The 16,478-nt window shown below is 41.2% G+C and overlaps 2 protein-coding genes across 6 annotated transcripts in view; one reads left to right on the forward strand and one right to left on the reverse strand.

Moving 5' to 3' along the window:
- Positions 1-16,478, forward strand: part of LOC111251411 (NT-3 growth factor receptor-like) — a 148,441-nt gene that overhangs the window by 63,964 nt on the left and 67,999 nt on the right. The gene's annotated exons all lie outside the window — the stretch shown is intronic.
- LOC111251410 (T-cell immunomodulatory protein-like) lies at positions 8,896-10,900 on the reverse strand. Its single transcript, XM_022807964.2, has one exon. The coding sequence runs from the start codon at positions 10,774-10,776 to the stop codon at positions 8,911-8,913; it is 1,866 nt and encodes a 621-aa protein (XP_022663699.1). The 5' UTR covers positions 10,777-10,900; the 3' UTR covers positions 8,896-8,910.

Consider the following 16,478-nt stretch of genomic DNA (forward strand, 5'->3'; position numbering starts at 1 on the left):
CGTCGTATTCTTAATAGAGCAGTGCCCTCCGGCTAAATGATATCTGCCTATGTCCGTCATCAGCAGAAAATTATGTTATCTGTTGCAACAATAGCAAACCATGAGATCCCAGTAACTTTGGCCTCTGTAGATAACAATTATCTTGTTACGTTCACCATTAATCTCGTCCAACTGAGTAAAATCCAGTAAATTTGTTCTTTTCTTTTTAGCAAACTTTGCCCCCCTTCTATATCTACTCTAGATAAAATCTAGAAATCGTCTTGGTCACCCATTAGTGACCTCCCTACCGGCCTTACCTTAGCAGGCCAGTTGTAAAAAGATCTATTTATATGTGGAAACGCCATTGTTGTAGATGGGTAAGACCATTTACGATAATACGTACGGCTGACGTTCCATCCGGAACTGGGCGCAGAAGCGGGAGAGATAATTCCGGCAAAACACTACTGTAGTGCCAATCCAAAGAAGCGGCGAAACCGAGGTAAGGTACTGGCCTAAAATAGTAGTATAATACATTAGCTGGAAGGCTGGAATAAAAACCATCTGATGCAGTGCGTCAAGGCTATACCGGCAAAAAATCGAATCTACAAAATTATGTAAACTTAAACACGTACTTATAATACTAATTTCATTTGTTCACTGCGGGCGATAGGAAAATCATTTCCTTATTAATCTCCACAGATATTCATGGTCATAATATTTGATAACATCAGCCAGCACATTTGCGTACAATTACTACAGCGAATACTGCAATAAAGGGCATTCCATCGCTTCGCGCGATTACAAGAAGAGAAGAAGCAAGCTTCGCATCATTACGAGGGATTTGGCCATGCATGTTTGAGATGTTTTGTCTTCTCTTCATTTACGCCGGCGAGTTGTAAAAAAACGTGAGATTAAAAAGGCACAGGAGGAGTGTGACGTACGTTAACCAATTGCCGCGATCACCCTTTCGCGGTATTGCGGCCGTCGGTGTTAGGATTATTTGATGCGATGCTTATGATTTAGGCTGAGCACTGAACACTACGTAGTTAGAACATGACCAACCATTATTACGTATATATATATGTATAGATATACATATACCCATACTTCTTCTAATTGTAGCTCCATAGCCTATAGATGACTCTGCAACGTAGCGCGATACTTGAAAAAGCTTTTAGCAACATCATACATCATCAACGTCAACGTATCTTCTTGCCGCTGACTTGCTCGAGTTTATTTCGTCTTCGCTTACTGTTCTGGATATGTGTTGGGTCCCACTGGACTATGCAAAGTCGCTCCCCTTCGATAGCATGTCGTGAATGAGGATCTATCTTAAATCCTAAGGTTTACGCATGTACGTACCAACCGAAACGGTAAAATAAAATGACGGCCCATAGGGGCAAGAGACGGTGGCCACAAGAGGTTGGTTCGCAGTTGAGGGCAGAAAACTTTCCTGCAGTTCTTAAAGTTGCGTTTAGATGGCTCGAACGATGGAGTTGCAGAGAGTACAGGAGCAATTGCTGCCAACTCTCGATCGAAAGGAGGGCGTTTGTTCGTGCATTGTGATAAGACTTCGATCGGAGCTCATATCCGAATCCCATTGCCTGTCCCAGTCAGGGCAGCACGGACTCTTTATATTACTACCTGTCCGTCGTCGCATTGGCTGTCAATGACAGTGATTGTAAACTTTATTACATAGTCAGCTTATTAAGTATGTCCTAGTGCCACTGTCGATCCTAGCTATTCGATCGGTTAAAGCCATTCTTATATCTGAAGAAATCCTTCTCTTACGTCGTGACAAAATGGATTTGGTCTAGATTTTGCACAAGGTGTATGCACGAGCTATATATGGATATAGTGGGTTGTATCCGCATGCTATACACTTAGATTTTCGATCAGAAATACTGCTATAAGGATCGAGGTATTAAATGTATGTTCGCTGGCAAACAATTGAGTTAAGTTCGATATGACGTTACGGGTATGAATACTGCAACTGGCATTGTTTAACCCAGTACCAGGTTTACGCCTTCTCTGTCTAGTTTAAACTCCTTCTGCGTTTGATCAATTGCCTGTTTTAAAAATGCGCGACCTTCGCGCGCCTATCCGTTGGCAAACGCAGTTAAGTAGACTTCGCCGACTTCTTATCGGTCTGCAGTGTCTGCATAAATGGCGTAGCTCAGGGAGTGGTAAACGTCTTGACATCATGTTTACGCTCCAAGGGACATCGGCACGTAGGTTCAAATGAAAATGTATCTAAGGAGTGTTCTGAGGTATCCAAATACACAAATACGATACGTTTTTTTTTGGTTTTCCTTGAACTTCTCCAAAGATTTCTGAGTTGGCTGTTGATAGATCTTTTTATAGCCCGAATTTCGATACCTTTCATGCTTTCTTTCCTTTCTCGGGGGGTTTGTTTGATAATGTTGGCAGTTGTATTATACTATGACAATTATCTGCAAACTTATTTATTTATTTACTACAAGTAAACTTACTATTCGTATGTTGTTTCACCAATGTTTTTAGCACTAACGGGAACTTCATGTGTGTTCCTTCTCAGCCATATTACATTTCTGCCGTCCGAAGCTTTTGCAGATTGGATGCTTTCATACTTAGGATGTACGTATGATAAATAATCAGGTAAACAGACGCTCAGAGGGAAACATTCTGATCAAAAATATGCTTATCGTTTTTATCAACTTTCGGTTTAATTTTAACATTTTTTTTTTTATCTCACATAAACAGAATTCAACACATATTCATTATGTAGCGCCACGGCGCATATATAGATGTACTTTGCTACAATGTAAATACTATTTGTTAGGATCAGACTGCAATCCGATCCAACAGGAATATATTGTTATTGCTAACTAATTGCAACTATTTAGTATAAATCATCGACGACCATGAAAGGTTAAACTACAAATACTAATGGACAATATAGTTTTTTTTTTTTATCTTGAATATACTAACTAAATGGAACTAAACGAAGTTACGTATATCAAGTTCGAAATAGTTAAGCCGCTGAGCTCTTTGTTCAGGTAAGACCCATAAGACTATTTTTTCATCTGGGTTTCCTTATGCAACCATTGTCAATCATGTCTTTCATCTAGGCAACAAAGTGTGTCAAAATGAGCTAAACGTTGACAGGCCTGATTACCTATGGCCTGTTCTTTGCAACTCATCTTCACCCTAGCGCGTTTTTTTTGCGTATATGTAAAGTATGTGGATGTAAATCACTAGGACGAAAAAACGAATGACATAGCGTGTGTACTTCTGTGCGAGCTTCAGTCTATTGTGTCTATTGTAAAAATAGAAAAGAAAGAATACACAGAAAGCGTTGATTGTATAATGGCCTTGTCACTTGTTTTTCGGGAAGTCGTGCTGGTATATAGACATAGCAGGTAGCATCCTTTCCCTACGACAGACTCAACGACGCATGAGTACCGAGGTGGGAACAATGTTCGTATAGCCTTTCCGTCTAAACAGAGGTTTATCACCAGCCTTACAGATTCTGCTTCGAGTACAGCCCAGAGCAGCCTACAGCAAAAGTACGCAGGTGGGCATGCACGGAGCTCTATTGACCCTGGGCAAATGAAAAAATCAATAAGGTGGCCATTTACAGCCAGTTCAATCGTCACTGTGTCAACAGCAGTAGAAGTAAGCTGGTCGTCGCTTAATGCTTTCAAGAATCACAGAATAAATAGGTTCAGAAAGTGTTGTAGCAGTAACTTCAGTCATAGCCTAAGTAGATAATCCAGTTCAGACGTTTAGCAGCGTCACCAGCATTTGGAGCAATGCAACAAAGGTCTCCGGCAATGTCCTGATAGGTACTGGTGATCAGTGATTGACTGAATTCTGCACCGTCGTCATCTCTTAAAAAGGATTATATGCAAAAGCAGAATAAACGATAAATTAAGGCTAAGCGTGAACTTCTAGAAGAAAGAGCGTCAAACCTGATGACCTTTATAAACGTTGTTTGTCTTCTATAATTATTTTTTTTGCGTTTAAGTATGCAAATATAGAGTGTAAAAACGCCATGGTGATTCCCTGGCGGAACAACTCCTAGGTTGCCCGTTACGCACCACTCGATCGAAATACGAAAAGAGTACCTTTTTTATTCAAATCCAAGAGTAATTCTCGAAGATTCAGCATTAAAATTGCCGCTTCTACACAACAGATGCATTGTTTCCAGCAAAAGCTCAAACTACGTTCAGCCTTTATGTGAACCAGCACCCCACAACAAACGCTGTTCACAGTTATAAGAACATTTCTGAAACAACAGGATCAAGGGGTTGCCTGGAGCTTAACTAGGTCAAAGGATATTTTTCTTCTAGTTCGTAGCAAAATGCCAAGTAATTATAGACAAAATAGAAGGCACCTAGGAATCAGCGATGTAGTCATGTGCTGCGATTTTCTATTAAAGTGTTAGCAAGTTCGCGGTGAATAGCACAATTGAGCTCCGTCTGCTCTTGCACGTGACATCGCTCTGCGCAAACGTAAACAGGAGGGAAAAGATACACAGTTTGCACCTTATTCTAGAAAAGCATTCTAAGATATATGTAGATTATATATATATATATATATATATATATATATATATATATATATATATATATATATAGAAAAGCAGTATTTGGGATAACAAGTGGGGCTAGTCGCTTTCTTTTGATCAAGACTGCTTAGTGCTAGGAATATCGCCCCCACCATGTCCTCTCTGCCACCTTACGTTCTCGTCGCTTGAAACAGCAGTTCTATACAATTTGAGCGTAAAAGCAGTTGTGGACTACTTGAGTATACTAAAAAACATAATCTAGATCTCGTTTAAACAGTAGAGGTTAGGTCTGCTGTCAGCCCATGTGATCACATATCCGCATTACTTTATGCGAGTGCATTCTACCTTTTTTTTTCTAGCTAGGTGTTATAAATCGTCAAGGTACGACTTTCTCACTTGCGAGCTGGAGATTGAAAACACATAGCGTTCGACATATACTTCGTTGAATAGCCTTCTGTTTTAGAAACTTCTCAGATACAAAAAAGTTCCAGTGGTCCTACGTCGCTGTCCATCTACTCTTCCGGAAGCCACTAAATGCATCGTACGCATTGCCACCCATTATCGTCGCAGTCATTCTAATTGCGTCTATTTGCGCGGACGTCACGAAGCCAGCAGTGTCCTATAAAGGATATGGAGACAACTTGACAGGCGGGATTTCTGAAAAAAGGATACTTTTTACCCTATTATCTCGCAGCGCCCTTTCAGCTAAATCTACAATGCTAGGTCTCACAGTCCAAGCGTCCGTTGACGTCGCAATAGGTACCATCACTACCTTTGCCTAATTCCGTTTTTGCTCAAGATTTCCAAAAATAAAAAACTGTCGATTAGAAAGCGGACAAGTTAACAGGCAACTTCAGACCATACGCCCGCCTATATCTCCGCCATTCAGTGTACTTGTGAAAACAGCAACTGTAGCTTACTACTACGTGGTAGTAGTAGAAGCTTAAGTAATTTGGTTGTGCGTAATGGGTATTTGAACGGGCAAGACGGGCACGCGTTAGCATCACCTATCTGTTATATTAGTGTGTGCAAGGTGTAACATCAAGCTCTACACTAAGCACCGACATCCTCAAACGTAACTAATCTTTGTCAGTTCAGCTTTGCTGTCCGTTAGTGCCAGCATCCTCTATGCAACTTGGTCATGAACAGAGGCCAAGCAAAGCGGCTATTTGTAAAGAACCCGTTAAGGAGACACTGGACCGTGACACGCTGGTGCGTGAAACAACCATCCACCATGGACTCCTATTACAGCATTCTTCACGCATGAGGCACGTCGGCCACGAAGATAAGACTCTTGCTGTCTTCTATTAATTTTATGCAACGAGAGGAAGCAACGTTTAGTGCGTGCTGCGACGAGAGTGGGAAGAGTTTGTTCTGTCGGCAAAAAACTAAATGGTGTATTACCGATCATCTCTACGAGATAGATCCGTCGTGTTAGAATGCGGCACGGAAATAGAGAGAGCTCTTTATTCTATTTCCATGCGTATTGTTTTATGTTTATTATTCTGCAAGCCATGACTTCGATTTCAAATGGGGTATAAGTAAAATGTTTCATTTTTTATTATTATCTATTATATATTTATTATATCCGTTAGTCCAGGGTTTCGTCATTTATCTCATTATCCAGTTGATCGGTTCTCCCCTGTCAATAGATGGGCAATTCGAGGCGAAATCCTTTGTGCGGCACTTACTCTGTAATAGTTTCACATTGTTGAACACCTGTTACTGGCGAAAGCATTGTTCACGCGCCAGCATTTCTGCCGTCGTGGTCATTACCTCGTTGTCACCCTGCACTTCTAATGAATCTTTCAGAGGTCGGCTTGGGTCGCCAATTACGCTGGCGAATTTTTGAGGACAGAAACAGCAGAGGGGTTGGTATGGTTGCTACCGTGTTAGGTTAGGTTGGAGATTAGGTGACAGGACCCACATGTACAGCGATACTTCTCCTGTCACTGTTATGAGACGGTAAAGCGACACAGAGGTAGTGCTCGTACAAACAGTAGAAAGTAAAGAGGCCTATAGTCAGGGCCATTCAAAGCCTATTGGCATTGGAAAATCCTAGCTAGAGATCACGATCACACTTGTGATGTTCTTAGCGGGGGTAACTGCTGAGTATTTATTAGTTTTTCCTTAAACTAGCCCAAACCGGAAAGAAAAAAGCACAGGAAGCGCTCGACTCTGGTTAAATTTTTGTCATCAAACTCCTTCCCATTCACTGTTCACTTCAGTAACGGAGAGACGACTTCGCTCTTGCCAGCGGTATGTACGTCTGTGTAAACGTTCCAGTCAAACTTCATTCGACATCGACGCTCACATCCCACATCCGCGTTCCTTACGTACGGAGACGTCGAAAACGTGCTAATCACCACTTACGAGAAAAGAACAAGTGTCCTGAAGAGCTACTAAATCAGTTTAAGCTGCTGCGTCTATTCAGCATAAAGAGTACGATACATTCCACATGCGGTGCAGCGTAATCGAAAAGTACATTTCTTTCGCAACGGAGCCAAAAACAAATTGTTTAGGATCGTTAGGATCGCAGTTAGTCGGCTAGCACGCGATGCCATAGCCCTTTTAAATAGACACTTAAAAGAAGTAACTAAATCGTCTGATGTTCAAATAAGATTGTAAGGGGAAGTTAAAAGCTAAGGCAGTAAATACTATATATCTACTATTGTATATCCGAATGTATTTTTCTACATTTTGTACATTAGACTCACACTGGCCAGTCATTCGAAAAGCCCTATCCCTATAGATGCGTGCATCGTTTTCCTAACTAGTGACAGAATTACATCATTTGGCTAATGGTGTAGGTGGCTTTTTCAGCTCAAATAGTGTAAAAGGACCACACTTTAGTACACAGGACTTTAGCTTAATGACAAATATTAAAAAAATAATAAGGTGCATATCTTAGACGTGCCGGCGCGTAGAACAATGCTTACGGGAAACTTCAAATTTCAAAGCAAACTATGGGTTTTGAGTCTGTAGCTATTTAATATTAGCCTTTCTCCTTTCGCAAAGTCGATTCTGTGAGTTAAATTATGATCGCATCATATAATAGACGACAGTATAGCTGAACTTGGTATTAACCCAGGGATCTAGGTCAGAATCAGCGACGCAGAAACGGGATTAGGATACTGAAACGAACAGCACAAAACAGAAGAAAAGGACAGAGGAACTTCACTCAGGCCAAGACGAATCAGTAGCATGCTATCAGGAATCGTAGCGAAATCTTTCCCTATTAATGAACGATTTAAAAGATACTTGCTTGCAAGTCCGTTTTCCACCTCAAGTTTTCAAAATTTCTGAACATTCGAGATGTTGATTACTTAACCGTAAATGCGCGTGTAATTAACTTCAGTATCGCAAAACAAGAATCTTATCGATGGAATCGATTCTATCCATAAAATTTTTCTTCAAGGTTCTCCGTTGTTGTTGGATGTTGACGAAAATCAAAGTTTTATGAAACTTTAGAATTAATCCTATCTGAACAAGAAAATCCATCCTTGGACGGAGAAACTGTTTGCATAACGAGGTAGTAACTTTTCGTAGAGCTATTATAGTTTGATTTGAAGGCAGAAGACAACAATTATGGAATCTGCATTTAATGTTAGTTATACAATCTAGGCTGTACATCTTTCGCTAAGGCAGTAGGGCGCACCGTTTCAAGCTAATTTTTTGCTTAACACAGTAGCTATCTATACTGTATGATATTACGCTGGGATCGGCTTGCTTGTACATCGGAACTGTTACCGTTTAGGTCTGTATGTACAGAGCACATCATGCATGCATGAAACGCCTTGAACCAGTCGTTACCTCAATTCCTCAATTAAAGACGGGACCAGTCGGTAAGCTGCTCAACACAGCGTAAGTCCCATAAGTTCCGCATCTTTCTGAAACCATACCCTTAGTGTGTGTATAACTATAGCATAGTATATTCCTTAGAGATCTTTGCGAAAATCCGTATTTATTGATAGTCCCCATGCTAAGTATAGCATTTGTACCGCATGCACATAACTTATCTTACGCACACTCCTACTCTACCTGAAATAATGAAAAATGGAGAAATAATGAGGATTTAAGGGTAATAGGACGCAAAGTGACATGCATGTCTGATAACCCAACAAACATTGCTTCCTACGCAATTAATTAAATCAGGATGAAACAATCACAGATTCTCGTGACGAAAATGCGTAGGTAATGCTAACGATTCATCGAATAGTAGGACGTCACCGTATAAAAACCATTGAATAAGCCACATACAGATAGAGTACCATATAGTATGTACCCTACTACAGAACACTACGCCAAAAGATTACCCGTTCAGCCAATAGATTATTATTGTTAGCAAGTACAGCAGTCGCAAATAGCAATCATATTATTCACATAGCATCAAAGTTAAATCTGTGTGCCTGCTGTTGACGCTCAAGACGATCCGCCTTTTTTTCAAGGAGATGCAACAACATAACCACAAGTAGATTAACGCAAACGATTCCACAGAAGGCAAAGACTGTGTAAAGCATTTTTTTTGAGGGTTTGATAAAGATTTTTGTCTGCCATTCTGATGGGTCTCTAGCCGGGTAAGGAATAACGAGTATTTGCGAGTTGGGAATAATTTGTATCCATTGATGGCCCGATGCGAGGCCAGGCATTCGAATCAGGAGGGTCTCAACAAAGTTTGGAGACAATCCGAGTCCGAAAACAATATACGGCAGCTGCAGTGAACCGTGACCTGTCTGGTAAAGCTGAGCTGCTATGGACACGTGCTTACTACTATCTGAAGTCACGATCTCGTATCGAGCCATCGGGCCGGGCTGGTTATAGCCATATTCGATAGTATCGCCAACACCTGCACATTGGCGTTTACTACAGAGGCCACTAGCGACGACGACCTTGATAAAGCACACATCTTCCACATAATTATTTCTTAATGCTTCAAACTGCCAATCCGTGTGTTGCAAGCTACCTGTCGTCAGCAACACATCAAGCTTGCCATCCTCTTGAAGGTCGAAAAAACCCACATTAGTAACCTGGAGAACCGCTGCTACATCACCTATATTTGTGTAGCCCTCAAGCTGACGGCCTTCGACACAGATGGAGTCTTTATTGTTGCTACACTTTCGATTGCGGAAGCCGACCACAGCTCGATTTCCACTGATAAGATTGACAATTGTCATAAAATCTGGATAACCGTCCTGATCAACGTCGGCAGACCTGAACGCCATCATGGCATTCACAGTGCGCTCATACAATGCGTCTTTCCAGAATGTCTCACCATTATGCAGCTGATAGAGAACCTTCCAGTAGCCATTGCCGGTATTATCTAGGTTCGATGAATTTTTACCAATCCAAATATACACAAGATCACAGAGCGCGCTGCAGAACTGCACGATGTGCAATAACTGGCCAATTGAAGCGAAGTCAACGAACGTCGACTGCCCTACCACTGCCGCGGTCCTCCCTTCGGGATAGGGCCGATTTGGGCCCTTTTCCCAAACGGCAGGAGCTCGCCAAAGCCATATCTCAAAGAAGTGTTGAGTCGAAATAAGTAAATCCGGGTTAAGATCACCGTTGAGATCGACGAACGAATTCGAGTGAGGACTGACAATTTCTGGCAACTTATCACCCTCAGAACTGTTGAGGTTACCCCGAATACACTGATTAATTCCCTGTACACCGGATATACATTGAAGTACATTGCGTTGACGCGCATCTCCAAGCGACGTTAAGATGTCGACGACATGATCTCCATTATAGTCAAACAGTAAGGGCTCGACGTATACATCGGTGATATTAATGTAGTCCGAGAAATTTAGTGGTAGGTCAAAAAACTGTCCGGTGCCCCAAAAGATCGTTATTGTTCTGGCCTCCCGTGAGTATACGATGATATCCACTATCCGATCACCATTGAGATCGCCGGGTATAACCGAAGTAATACGTGATGGAAAATCTGGCAAAAGGACATACCGCGTATATTTTTCGTCTTGAAAGCGCGACTGCAGTGCAATATTTACCTCCAAAGAGCGAAAACCCTTACTAGGAGAATCCGGGGCAACGAGCACAAAGACATCGATTAATTTGTCGCTGTTAAAGTCGGCGAAAGCCGCAAGATAACCAGACCGATTAAAGAACGTTCGATTGCCGACATTGACGAACGAGTCACGAACGCCGTCTGAGAAATGACTCATTAATGGTACAAAGATCAACAAAGCACCTAACATTTTCAGACTAAAGCTTCTCATGAGCATTGTTGTTCGGCCAATGCAGAATACGCCTACGGTCGTTGACGGCTAGAACGCCTCACTGCAAATTAATCAAAAGTGGGCGTTAAGTTTTATTGCAAGTCGGTCGAAATAAAAAAGCCTTACACTAGAAAGGGTGATCGAAGTCCTTCTCCGTACATTTCTCCGAGTTCCAAGTACAAACCGAATTTAGCTCAACATCAAAGCAATACAGACGGCTTGAGAAGCGCGATCCGGACGAAGTTCTTACTGCCTGGGACAGGATCTTTTGTTTGACAATTTTTACTTCTTTGAAGCCATAATCTCATAGCTTAAGGACTTATTATATCGCCGAAAGTGAGCTTCGTTATTACCAAGGCTTGGCGTGTGAGATAATAGAATGTTTACTGTGCAAACACCGCTAAAGTAAATTTTGTAATTTTTCTTGTAGAACATCTACCTGGATTTAATATTATCTTGTCGCAGAGCACGAGCTAATCTAGCTTGGTAACTTATATAAGTTAGACGATGTTCCAATACAGTCTTAACTAATTTGGTTCAATCATAAATCATGATTTCTTACTTTTCTATATCAACGTGAGAACAGGTCCCATTAAAGTGGCATGGTACACTGGATTGATAAAACGAAGCGAATTATTAGGAATCATGTTTATGTATATATACATATATTCTTTGCACATGTAGTACGTATGCACAATGCTGCGCGTATTTGAATTGTAGAAATCTTATAATAAAAAAACAAAAATTACTTCCCCTAAAATGTATTATAGAACCTTTTCTATTTGTTATTAATTAATTTCGGGTTTTCGAGAACCCAGCTTCAGGTGTGTTATTATATCCTAAAACACTATATATATATATATATATATATATATATATATATATATATATATATATATATATATTGTTGAGTAATAAGTTGATGAACTAGCGTCTATCATGTTAGGCCGACCCTCTCTATATTATAGATAACTACTAGCGTTAAAGCTTGAACTATGTGTTGACGGTATCGACTGATGACCTTCGATGAGAAATTCAGCAAAACGGAAAGACTTGATAAGTTATATATATATATATATATATATATATATATATATATAACTACCGAAGGTGCTAAGTTACAGTTCAATATATCGTTTGTACCACTTATGTCACAAATTCAGTTGCATTATTAAAATACCTAACCATTGAGTTAACGGAGCATTATGTATCACTTTGCGTTAGCTAGCCACGATGATCATATAGAGCGATTTAAGTTTTATCTGCTATGTTATAGATGTAATACTTACATTAAAAAAACATTAAATTATGGATACGCAAAAACATAAAAACATTGATGTGTTATTAATTTCACCATCTTAACATATATGGCAATGTTTGTTCAGTTAATAGGTGATCTGCCATGGAGAACTTGTAGGCTCGGCATATCAGCTGTTTCTGCAGACATAGCGACATAGCGGCTGAGTAAACGTTCATTGGTTTGTAAAATCTAAGTGCTTTTTTGCTTATTCTCTAATAAAATGATGGGAATACATCAAAGATTTAATCCAAACTCCTACTCTCTTCAGTCCGATGAAAACTTCTCCGTATCATGACACTTGCGTTGCTGGCAAGCGTTGATGAAATTGGTTGTTATCTGTATCGTTGTATCGGAATGGTAGTCTCCTTAGGTTTTGTCACAAAAGTCATTACGTATGCTGTCTTCTGTCGATTTTCTTTACGGCTCAAAACAAGAAGTTTTAGCCAAAGCTAAAGGCACTTTCTACAGCATCGCTCGTACCACAAATTCTTCTAAGGTCAGTTCTTTATATGTCTTCGCCTAACAACAAGTGTGAACTTGCTAAGCTAATCGAACGCGGCATGATTAAGTGACGCTGTAAAAGCTGTAACAGCTACCGCAGTACCAGTCGTAATAGTGGCCGTGTAGCCTGATAAAGGTCCAGGCGAAGGCGTAGCAATATCGTTTTGGACCTTACCGTAGCATCCTTCGGGCCCAAGTAAATACAAGCCCGCAAACGAAAAGGCGTTCCCATCGGGGATGTGACAGCCTGAACTAGGCCGCCGTCGACGTCGCCGTCGTCGTCGCCGTTCACTCCACCAAGGGACCACAAGAACCAACGAAGTAGCTAGTGAAAATATACTACAAAGGCAGAACTCAGCCGCTACACCGTAGCATGAAAAGCACAGTGATCACAAAAGAAGGAATGTCCGAAAACAGTCCATTTATTTAGTCGGTCACAGACTTCTGCAGGCTGCGTCCTATTGCCTCCAGCGCCTATAGAGGTGACCGGACCCCTTGCCTATTTGTGTGCAGCACTGTGATGTGCGCCAGTGGGAAAACGTACTCAGCGTGTATTCAGTTAGTAGATTCTAGGGAAATCTATACGATTTTTTGTCAGAAAAACTGTAGAGTAGATTGACTTCGTGATGATCACTTAAGCACTGGGCTGTTTTGTTGAACAAGTAAAGACTCAATTGTATACGTTTAAGGTGACGAGAAAAAACATGTGAGTTCCATATTCTTAGCTATCGCCTTGGACGGACTATATGAAATCAGGGTTACAGCTTTCAGAGCCAAAACCAACTGCGCATCTTTATGTTCTTTGTATTTGTACTTTGTTTTTTCAAATTACTCAGTTGAACTCTCGACGACATAGTAATATTTGTCCAGTATACCCTTCAAGTACTCTGCCTTCCACAGTGATGTAATCTTCAATATTATTTGATCCGCCCCTCACTTACTTAGTTCCGGAAACTGTACCAGACAGCAATATCATGAAAAATACTTCGCGTTTGAGTCATCACCCTGACATAGCCATCAGACCTTGAATCTTATGTCCTCTATCTTTCTTGTGGCGCCTTTTCTCTGGCCCATTCTCCAATCTTTGTTTTACCTTCTATTAAGGATGAAGCTCTTTCCAGCAGGGAAAAAGATGGGTCGGTCGAGAAATAGCGATAATCGCCGCATCAATTCAACACACTTCATGATTCCTCCACTTATTTCTCAATGAACGCTAATTTTACCAGTCAGTAGTATGTACAGGAACGGGATGGTACGCTCGGCAGACAAATAAGTACCCTTGCTTTCTAGGCGGACCTATCCGGGGCGCCACCCTACAAACCTTCCGTCACTTTTTCCCGCACGCTATAGCTTAGAATATAGGGTAAGTTTATCGTAGCCTCTGCTTTTTTCTCTTATAGGTTATTGTTACAAATGGACAAAGTCAGCTCCGGTGCGGCTACAGCGCGGTCCGAGTTGAAACAGTCCCTTTCTGTAGAAACGTAGTATTGATTTTCGTTTTTTTGCTGCATCTCGTGCACTGCCAGTACTTCCGAATGCCGCGACCTCTGTCGCTCCGCATTGCATCATCCCTCGACCATCTATGTTGGTTTTCGTACTAGATGCACAAAAACAAGCCCAATCAAGACCCCAGCAAAAATCAAAAAGGCCCTAACCAAGCTGACAGCAAATTATCCTAAAACAAGGGTTCCTGCTCCCTGTCCTTCCGTTCATTTTGCTCAGTTGCACTGTTGACTAAATTTCAATGACATTTTGGCAACGCGAGACGGAAGCCAGCGACTGGTACGGTAGCTTTTGCAACTGGCTTCCGGTCCAAGAGAAATAGATACAGTGGTGACAACAACAGACTAAAATGAGGAAAAGGAAGTATCATAGACAAAAGAGAATTTAGTGTAGGCCAGCTTCCATATTTTCTCTATTCTTGGTGCTCATATTCTCTCACTTTAAGCCGTTCTTGCTACGTTGGATCTAAGTTGGCTACCCTTTTGAAGCTTGTAATTCAGGTAATATTAATATATATACATATTAATATTCTCTGAAATATCCACAATAGTCGAGGTACTTCCAAGGGGACTATATCTGTAATCACATTACGGCGTGGCGCCGGAACAGCTTGGTCGATGCTTATGAAAAGTCCAAGCTTACCAAACCACAGCTGTACGTACTGGAAGAACGAGAGGACGTAATTTTGTTAGGCGCCGGTGTGAACGGGACAGCTCCTAATCCTAGTCCACGCATGGAGGAGAGATCGAGAGATGAAGAAGGCGATAGGAATAACTTGTATTTGTAAGGTCCAGGCACAATCTATCTATGGTGATAGAGAAGCAATGGAGAAGTTCGCTGATGCGTGTTCGCTTTCGTACTCTTGCCGTGCTTCCTTCTCCTAGAGGAAGTCGCTGGTTCAGGCTAGTGGCATTAATGGCAATTGGCCCTTCCTACTTACCTACTACAGCACTAATGCAAGGGCGCAAAGGGTAAAGCAGTATCATAAGACGGCAGGATAGCTTACGGCGATAAGGCTAACGTCGAGAGAAGACGGGAACAGAGAAAAGGATGATAGCAGCAAACAAATCTTACCAGTTGTCAAATAGATAGTTAGTGTTGCCGTGCAACGTAATCGTTATCCACATGTTATATTTAATGGACGATTGACTTTGTCCTATATTGCTTACCACTGGGGAAGTTGCCATAGACTCCTTCTGCAGGCACCGCCACCAGTGCACCTGTTATTGATAAAACAGCTGTTGTTACCAAAAACAGCTTATGTGCACGCTTAATAACAGTACGCTGGCAAGTTTGTAGCGTGGGTTGGCTATCATAAAGTTGTTCTGGCAATAACTCCGTTTAGGGCTGAGACGGACTAACTAGTGTGATCTGGCCCGATCGTTATCATTTGGTGAGACACAGTGCTAAAACTATTTTTTGTGATATTAAAAGGCTAACGATAGATCGCAGATACAAGGGAGTGAAAATTATCTAGAAGGAACAGACATGATGAATCGTTCCTTTAGTGATCTGGTTTCAGGACCTCTGAGTGCATCACAGAGGTCTCCAAAGAGGAGGGAGAAATTATCTATCTGTGTTGTGTGCTTGATTGTAGGTTCCTTAGAGTTCGAGAAGCGGTAAACAAAAAGCGAAATCGGACTTATACGAGTTGGACTCGCTCTGACGCATAAAGCCCGGATGGGTACCAGAATCGGACCTAGACTTATTTAAGCTTGTCGGCCGAGCCGTTCGAGTGTAAATAAAGGGGTTACATAGACTTAAGGAGTTGTCGCCACCTATATTACATCTTTTTTTGCACAACAGCAGCCAAGCTTAACTTGGCAGTAACTGCATCAACAAAATTGACGCAAGCATTTGTTTCTATAGTTCGTTAATTAAGTTTTTAATACAGAATGCATACGTGCGAATAGATCTAGCGAAGATCGCGGATGTCGTATTCATATCTAGTTACAAGGCCTAAACCCTCAATCGTAGGCTAAGCTTGATGAATGCCAATTAGAAACTAAGCCTACGTATTTATTAGCCCTATACGCAGAAATGTGTTTATTAATCGGGTTAGGCATCACAAGAAAAAAATCGGAACAGAAATCGCTGGCCCTGTACGCGTCCTAGCATTGTTGACCGAACCGTTACCTGCAATAATGCATCAAGTCTATCGTTATCTTGCCATATTGAAACAGCCGCAAGAAATGTGGGTGGCGCCCATCACATTGTAAAAGCCCTCTAAAAGAAGGTGTATTCGGTCGTTTTCATAGATAAAGATTTACCTTAACCATTATTTTACCGTATGCCATATTAGACCCTGTGTTTGACCTTTCTGTCTTATTATCCATACAGAGTCATATTCATCTTACTGCCATACGTTCATCCTATAAGACCCCGGAGCGTTTTTTAGTTTTAC

The sequence above is a fragment of the Varroa destructor genome, unplaced genomic scaffold (assembly GCF_002443255.2).
Source record: "Varroa destructor unplaced genomic scaffold, Vdes_3.0 BEIS01000005.1, whole genome shotgun sequence".
In the NCBI taxonomy this organism is placed as follows: Eukaryota; Metazoa; Arthropoda; class Arachnida; order Mesostigmata; family Varroidae; genus Varroa; species Varroa destructor.

Coding starts and splice junctions, on each gene's coding strand:
- LOC111251410 (XM_022807964.2), bottom strand. CDS start 10,776: ATGCTCATGAGAAGCTTTAGTCTGAAAATGTTAGGTGCTTTGTTGATC.